Source organism: Nicotiana tomentosiformis, chromosome 1 (genome assembly GCF_000390325.3).
Source record: "Nicotiana tomentosiformis chromosome 1, ASM39032v3, whole genome shotgun sequence".
In the NCBI taxonomy this organism is placed as follows: Eukaryota; Viridiplantae; Streptophyta; class Magnoliopsida; order Solanales; family Solanaceae; genus Nicotiana; species Nicotiana tomentosiformis.
The window spans coordinates 4,637,133-4,646,268 of record NC_090812.1 but is presented as its reverse complement, the minus strand read 5'-3'; the positions used below and the strand labels follow the sequence as shown (position 1 = coordinate 4,646,268).

Here is a 9,136-nt window from a genome sequence, read left to right as displayed (position 1 = left end):
GTGTTGGACCCCGACTTGTGTTCCAGCTCGCCACTACTTTCAACCTAAGGTTAGGTTTGTTACTTATTGAGTACATGGGGTCGGTTGTACTCATACTACACTTCTGCACCGTGCGTGCAGATGTTGGCTGCTGATGTTGCTCGGTTCGTTGGGAGCTGGATCTGAAGATGTACCTGCATTCCGGTTGTAGCTGCCTCTTGATCATGGTAGCCTTAGATTTATAACAATCTGTTCATGTACATTTCGAACAGATGATGTATTATTTCATACCAGTTTGTAAATTATATTCTTAGAAGCTCATGATTTGTGCTACCAGTCCTTGGGGAGTTTAATAGAGTCAACTAAATATTATTTGAATCAGTTATTTGTAAATTGGCTTACCTAACAGGTTGGGTTAGGTGCCATCATGGCTAATTGGATTTTGGGTCATGACAGGACAGTTCACGTTCCAATAATAAAACCATCATATTTTTTTTTCGGCACCTCGTGCCCACATTTTATATCCGTTGCGGAGTGCAACTCGATCTCATATAACATTACCTGCCCGGCAATAGCCACAAGCTCACAATTTCAACATAAATCAGGCTATTATCAAATTTAACGAAACAACAAGACAAGTTGCACAAGATGTAAAAATAAACACAAGGAATACCCCAACATCACATGAAAATTACCAACACAATAACTCCACATCATCACATATCATTCCTCACAATAGCCACCCTTATCTCTCCTATAGCCACCATTTTCGCTCCGCCCAGACAATGTCTCAACATACATAACAACAGTGAAATGCCTCCCTTATACCCACATAATATCAATAGTGGAATGCCACCCTTATATCCTCAGAATAATAATAATTCAAATAACGCAACAATTTACACGGAATATTACCACGGCAACATAACAAAAAATTAATTCATATCACAATTTGCCCAAAGCCACAACCAATTCCAAGGATATAACAAAATCAATTAATTTTACAACAAATAGCCCAAGGCTCCACACAATATATATAAAACCTCAAACAACAAAAGAGATGGAAAAATAACTCTTCATAGGACAACGCCTTCTTCTGAAACTTGTTTAATTAATTATTTGCAGAGGAAAAATCCATAATGAAATTAAATTTCAAGAAATATCCAACCATCAAACTCACGGAATTCACATAAATATACAAGTAATAATCACATCAAATTGTCTTATAAAAACAAATTCAACTAATGCAAATTTAGGCATGGCAAATAGATGATTAAATAAATGCCAACACTTATCCAATTTACTACACAATATGACCAAGACTTTAACTCAATAAATTTTGCACATATAAGCCCGAGTACGTACTCGTCACCTCGCGCACACGGCCTTTTCACATTTCACAAATGACACATAAGACTCGATGCCTAAGGGGTAATTCCCCCACTCAAGGTTAGGAAAGATACTTACCTTTTTGAAGTTATGCCGATATTCCAAAATCACCTGCTTGCTTGAATTGACCTCCGGAACGCTCAAATCTATCCAAATTAATTGTATAACTTTATTAAAATTTATCGAAAACAATTTCGGATAATAATACGTTGACTTAAAAATTTATTCCAAAAACTCAACAATAGTCAACGCTGGGCCCGCCTCTCGGAACCCGACATAATTTTCATGAAATTCAAACACCCATTTCGGTACGAGTTCAACCATACTAATTTTATCCAATTCCGATAACAACTCGACCTCCAAATCTTAAATTTTTATTTTTGAAAGATTTTGCCAAAATCTTGATTTCTTCCATTAAAATCCGAATTAAATGATGAATATAATCATAGATTCATGAAATATAAACACTTTAGGATATAAGACACTTACCCAAGTCAAAGTCATGAAGAACTCCTCCAAAATCGCCCAAAAATCGAGCTCCAAAATCTCAATCGAAAATGACAAAGTGACTGATTTTTGGTCCTTATGTTGCTGCCCAGTTTCGCACTTGCGGGCGTTATTCACGCTTCTGTGGGCACTGTTCATGCTTCTGTGAAAAAAAACCCAGCAAGCTGTCAGCTTCGCTTCTGCGTTCTTACCTGCGCTTCTGCGATTGCGCAGGTGCACAGAAATGTCTGTTTCTGCGAGTTCAAGCCAGTCTCTGTCCAGCTCCCTTTCCAGTCGCTTCTGCGACAATTTCCTAGCTTCTGCGATGAAACTTTTGCAGAAGCGAAAGCATCAGCTGCTGCCCAGAAATTCCAGTAGCTTTTCTTCAAGTCCGAATTGATCCGTTAACCTTCCGAAATCCACCCGAGGCCCTCGGAACCTCAACCAAATATACCAACACGTCCTAAAATACAATACGAACTTAGTCGAGGCTTCAAACCATGTCAAACAACGCCAAAATTATGAATCGCGCATCGAATCGAATTATGAGTTTTCAAATCTTTCAACTTCTATATTTTGCACTGAAACGTATCAAATTAATCCGGGATGACTTCAAATTTTGCACACAAGTCATAAATGATGAAATAGAGCTATTCAAATTTCCCGGAATCGAAATCCGACCTCGTTATCAAAAATTCAACCTTCGGTAGGACTTTCCAAAAATCTTCCATTTTTCATCTTTCGCCAAAATGCGTCGAATTGTCCTACGGACTTCCAAACCCAAATCAGATCATACGCCTAAGTCTGAAATCACCATACGAAGCTATTGACATCATAAAAATTCCATTCCGGAGTTATTTGCTCAAAAGTCAACTCTCCGGTCAACTCTTTCCATTTAAGTTTCTAAATAGGAATTGTTCTTTCAATTTAATTCTAAATCTTCCGAAAATCAAACTCGACCACACCCGCGGGTCATAATACATATTACGAAGCTGCTCAAGACCTTAAGTCACTGAATGGGGCATAAATTCTTAAATCGACAAGTCGGATCATTACATTCTCCCCCTCTTAAACATACGTTCGTCCTCGAACGTGCCAAGAATCTTTCTGATGACATTAAATTACTGAGTGCATTTTTTCACACATACTCACGGGTGATTCTACGTCACCGTAAACTTAACAGGGGTCCGACAACATCATCTCAATGTATATTATTTCTTTTATTCACACGTATAAGCCTTTAAGCCAATTCCTACTCCAAATAAATTTCGAATTTCTGACATCAACACACGATATTAGTCTCAACCAGCTGTAGCAATTCTTGCCTATGCACACATCATACGTTTGTCCATAACCACATCTCTGGTCGTAATTACTGTTTATAATTAATTTCCAGCATCTTCAATTAATCTCGTATTCACCAAAATCTCATTTCAACTTTTCGTAACAATGACAGCAACACGCGGGGCATGAATACCTCATAATTATTTACCCGAATTAATGAGTCACATTTAACGCCAACTGGTCACCCACCTTATAGGCTAAAATTCAATATTTACAGCACAATTATGGCTAAATATGCACAGAAAAATATACAAGAATTATCAAATAAGCCTAACAGGCATGACTCCATATTTATACTATAGTACAAATTTAATTTCACAAAGGGAGAATTTTAAACGCATAAAAATTTTCACCACAAGGACCTCGTCCATATATAACTTCCACCGTGGCTTGTAGCCCGGTTTAAATATTTCACATCATATATAAAAATGTGAGGATCTCGTCCTCAACTCCGAATCACAAGTATTTTGCATATTGTGCCAACTAAAATTTCAATTTCCTTTCTTCTTCTTTTCAATAAATATCGTAAATAATTTTCTCAACACATAATGAACCCTCATCTCGGTAGGGCATAAAATTCATAAAATTGAAATCAATTATTCCGAAATCACATCAAAACCCAATGTAGTGAATAATAAAAATTACTTTTGGACTTATAGCCCTCAATGGTGTACAAAAATAAAAATGATAGACTCGGGCTATCATCATCAAATTTCCCAACATGGATAACATATAAATGGGTCACAAAGTTATGAAGCTCACCCATAAACGGAGCATAATAGGAGGACTCACCTCAATATTTAAAACCGAATCAATTAAGGGAAAATATCCTTTTATAACAAATCAGGATCATACTTGTAACGACACCATCTAGTGTAGTGGCCCCCTCCACACTATAGTAAATATATCAACGGGCTGGGCCTCCCCCTCTAGGGCACCCTTTACTCGCTTTTCCTCCACCCCTAACTGGTTGTGCACGTGGGGTAGTAATTGCATTGGGGCCCGTAGCCTGAGTGTTCTGATGAAATCCACCTCTCCTAAGTCTGGGACAATTGCTCATAATGTGCCTAGTATCACCACACTCATAACAGTCCCTCTGAGGTAGCGGCTGTTCGTATTGAGTCTGTGCCGGATAATTGGAATAATCACTGTAAGAATCTCGTATCGGTAGTGCACTATAAGAACTTACTGAAGCACCCTGAGTAATATGATGTGCGGAATGAGCTGGCCGACTGCTCGAGCCTCCGCCATAATGGGTCATAGCCTAAGAGTAAAATCCACTGAACCCTCCAGAGCTTCGAGACCTTTTGGCCTCCTTATACCCCCTTTCCTCACCTAGAACACCCTCAATCATCCTCGCAATCTCCACTACTTGCTGAAATGGAGTATCAGTTTGCAACTCTCGAGCCATGAATATTTTAAGATCATAATCGAGCCCCTCAATAAATCTGCGAACTCGCTCTCTGACTGTACGTACCAAGATAGGTGCATAACGGGCCAACTCACTGAACCTGATAGCATATTCTGACACTGTCATAATCCCTTGACGCAACCGTTCAAACTCTGTGCACCACGCATCTCGGAGAGTCTGGGGAGCAAACTCTTTCAATAACATTTCTGAAAATTGAGCCCAAGTTGGTGGTGTTGCATCGGCTAGTCTACCTTCTTCATAAACTTGCTACCACTGATACGCTGCGCCTGACAACTTAAATATAGTAAAGGCAACTCCGTTCACTTCCACAATACCCATGGTGCGAAGAATACGGTGATACTTTTCTAGAAATCCTTGGGCATCCTCTGAAGCTGTGCCACTGAAAGTAGGTGGACTATACCTCTTAAACCTCTCAAGTCTCTTTTATTCTACTTCTGATGCCCCTGGCCTGACCTCAGGCTGAACCAGAATAATAGGTTATACTGGTAATGAGTGAATGAGTGAATTCTTTCTATCTTGAGTTCCTAATGTTCTTGAACCTTATTGTGTGTGGAACAACTCTCTATTATTTGTGTGAGGGCACATGACTTGTGATGGAAAAGTAACTTCTTTGACCTCTGTATTAGTGTAAGTGAGTAGGTTTTGAAAAATACATGGTGCTTATGAGTTAAATCTTGAGATTAGTATGTTATAGTATGGTGCTTAGAAAACTTTAATTATTCTTGCCAGGATGAGTTAGGAGAGTTGCTTGAAAATGTCGTCTCTATTTGAAGTGTAGTTTGATTGCTCGAGGACGAGCAATGGTTTAAGTGTCGGGTGTTGATAGTAGGCTATAAACCCCTATTTTAGTCGTATATTATACTCTAATCACTGTACTTTACTTGTGTTTGAGCTTAAATGATGATGATTTGCACTTATTACGGGTTTTGTGCCTTGTACGAAATGATTTCGGGCTATTAAGATAATTTAAAACTAAATTGAATAAGTTGGAGCTTTGAAGTCCGTGTAAAAGCTCAAGAAATTAAGTCGGGATCACGTTCGGGGGTCAAGGACCAAGTCTGGATGTCAAAAAGTGAGAAAAATGCACTACCACGCCGCGGGGCGCAAGGTGGTAGTACAATTCTTCTGCAGAGTGTAAAAATCGGCCATAAGTTCTCCACTGGCGCATCGCATGGGGAACCGAGCCCTACGTCGCGCATGTGCACTTTTGTCAGAGTGCTTTCCCGTTTCGGCTTGGAAAGGGTAGTTCCGTTCGGAGCCGTTCCTACATGGTATAAATACACCAAAAATATAATTTTTAGGAAACTGTTTACCTACGAAAGATTTGAGAATCAACTAACGCAAGAAGACACAAGAATTCATCAAGATTTCAACCAACAATCGGTGTAAATGCCTATTTTTTGCTCTTTCTTTTTCTTCTACATTATATGTATATATATGTATATATATATGTATATATATGTATATATATATATATATATATATATATATATATATATGTATATATATGTATGTATGTGTCTTTATGCTTATTTGTGTATGTGTAGGTTTAAAGAATTGATTAATAGTTTGATAAATGGGATAGGGATTGTGATAGTTGAATTTTAAAGAAATTTGGCCAAATATTAGCCCAAATCAGTGGCCCAATTCGATTGACCCAATCTAGTGATCCAAAGATCAAATCTCGGTCGTTTAAGATATTTTTATCCAATAGTTCTGAGGCCCTCATCACCCATGGTATTTAAACCCCAAAATCCTGAAATATTGCCCCTCATTTCCCATATTAGTCTCACTTTCTTCTCCCTCTCTTCTCACTTTCACCCTCTCTATGCGCTGCCACTCCTCCCCACCATGCACCGCCGTCGTAAATCACCCTCCGGCGATGAACGACCTACAATCGGCCCCATTCTTTCACCATCTCCTTGTCTCTTCCTCCTCTTTCCATATCTCCAACCCGAATCCTCAAACTCCCTCTCAAACTCCACAAATCCAGCCAAATCCGAGACCCTAGCCGTCCAAATTTTCTTTCTTTCTTTCTCAAATTCGCTTCGAATCCGACCACCCCACCACACAAATCTCACATAAACATGTAGATCTCATAGACATCTACCCTTCCCCTTTAGTTTCACCCCTTAAAGGCACCACCACTGCCATCCAATTACCCCTAATGTCGATTCAGCGACGTCACTGCCACCTTACTACCATCACTGCTCCTCCGCTCTAGCTTTATCTCAACCTATAAGCACTTGTTTCCTTCTATCACGACGTCGAAACTTGTTTGTTTTGGTGCCTGCTAAAAGGAAATGTGAGCTTCAATGTAGGACAACCCCTGCTCGATATTCCCGGCATCTTCTCGCTACTTGAATTTGCATCAAGCATGCTCATTAGGTATAACCATCATCCCCTAGTTTAACTTATATCTTTTAATAGTAGTAGGTTAATTTTTTATTTTTATTTTTCAGTTTTGATCAATCACTGTTAATTAGAGTTTCTAGTTAGTACATTATTGATTAGTTATCTTTGTTTGTATTGATTAGTAGTTTGTTGGACATTTAGTGATCAAACTGATTTTTAGCTATTAATCATGAGTCTCGACTTGTGGTAGAGCCTCAATATTTTCCATTCCTCTTTGTTTCTATTTTCTGGTCTTAATTAGTTTAAATTTAGGATCGATTGTATTGTGGTTATCACTTGCCACTATATTATGTTAGTTGATACAATTGTTTCTTTAAATTGAAATCAATTAGCGGATTAACATGTTGTTTATTGTTGGTGTTAGAAATGAAAATGGCACTCTTCTCGAACCTTTTGGTGGTGGTATGCAGAGAGACAAGAGAGACAAAGGTGACTAGGTTTTACTTATATTACTTTGTGTCTGAAGAGAGGTGTATATCTTACAAAAATGGGTCAAGACATATTGGACTCTACTGTGATTGGGCTTGTTTTACTTTGGATTTAGCTTTCAACAATTGGGCCTTAAAACTTCAGCTATTTTTATTGACCCATTCTAGAAGCACCCAGAAGATAATAAAATTATTCTTTTGTAAATATTCCTTAGTTTGTTACAATAGATGTTAGGAGTAGACTAGTAAAATACTGCCAGCTGACAAAGTTTGTTTAGACTAGATTCCATTCTATTGTATTTATACGTTACACTGTACAGAGAAATAAACACAGAAAATTTTCCAAAATTATTTTCTTTCATTCTTTTCATGGTATTAGAGCAAGGATAATCTGCTCTTCCTTTTCACGATCCTTTTTGCTTCATTTTTTTTATTTTTGCTTTTTTCTTTCTTCAAGCTATGGGTACCACTGCTTAGATCCTAGATTCACTTGTGTCATCCACTTCCACAGACAATCCTACTGTGCCTGCAACTTCAGTTATGAGTGGAGTGGTTGATTCATCACATCCTTACTAGCTTCATCCTTCGGATTATTTAGGGATGAATCTTGTTTCCACAGTGTTTGATGGAAGAAGCTACAGTGGATGGAGAAGAGCTGTAGTAATTGTTTTATCTACAAAGAATAAGTTAGTTCTCATTGATAGAACTCTTACTATTCCACAAGCTGATTCTGGGCTTCTAAAGACCTGGGCTAGGTGTAATGACATGGTACTGTCATGTCTACTCAATTCTCTATCTAAGGAGATAGTTGGTAGTGTGCTTTACTCTCAAAGTGTGAAGGACTTATGGAGTGATTTAGAGGACAGATTAAGACAAACAAATGGTGCTACGTTATTTCAGTTATAAAAGGAACTTAGTGTTGTGGTGCAAGGTAATTCTAGTATATCAACCTACTTTACTAAGATGAAAAGCCTATGAGATAAGATTGATACTTTGAATACGCTTTCTGCATATGTTTGTGAATGTGACTGTGGTGCCAAGGTGAAGAACTTCAAGGCACATCAATATGAAAGGTTGCTACAGTTTTTGATGGGTTTAAATGACACATTCATATGTGTTAGGAGTAATATACTATTGTCTTCACCCTTACCTTCCATTGGACATGATTATTCACTTGTGATACAAGATGAGAAACAAAGTGATATCCATGCTACTCCTTATCGAGGAAATTCTGGATCCTTCCTTGCTACAAACCTATAGGGAAATAAAAGAAGATTCAATGAGACCAAGGGACATAAGGGAGGTTTTAATCCTAGAAAGAATGCTAGAATTTGGGAGTACAATTGTCCTCTAAATAATTAACCTCTCATCAATGCCTATCTCTAATTGAGAAGATCACAACAAGAATTAGTTGTTAGTCTGCAATATTGCTTTCTTACTCTGGCAGACTACAACTGATCAAATCAGTGTTGTTTGGTATTCAAACTTACTAGGCACACATATTTCTCCTTCCCAGAAAGGTTATGAAGATGATTGAAACAATGTGCAAATCATTCTTATAGACCGGAGAGGTATCCATCACAAATAAAGCAGTGGTATCCTGGGAAAAGGTTTGTATGCCCCAAACTACAGGTGGACTAAATGTCATAAACTTGTACACTTG

The 9,136-nt window shown here is 38.1% G+C and overlaps 1 protein-coding gene across 2 annotated transcripts in view; it reads right to left on the bottom strand.

Annotated features, from left to right (window-relative positions):
• Positions 1–1,446: 1,446 nt before the first annotated feature.
• LOC104102294 (chaperone protein dnaJ 1, mitochondrial) overlaps positions 1,447–9,136 on the bottom strand; it is a 115,187-nt gene continuing 107,497 nt past the window's right edge. Inside the window, exon 19 of one of the 2 annotated variants that reach the window (XM_070176571.1) lies at positions 1,447–1,514. In XM_070176571.1, the coding sequence (XP_070032672.1) occupies positions 1,457–1,514 (58 nt within the window). In that variant the 3' untranslated portion in view covers positions 1,447–1,456. Of the gene's footprint in view, positions 1,515–8,675; positions 8,728–9,136 lie in introns of those variants that run through there. The other variant, XM_070176578.1, reaches the window with a different exon arrangement.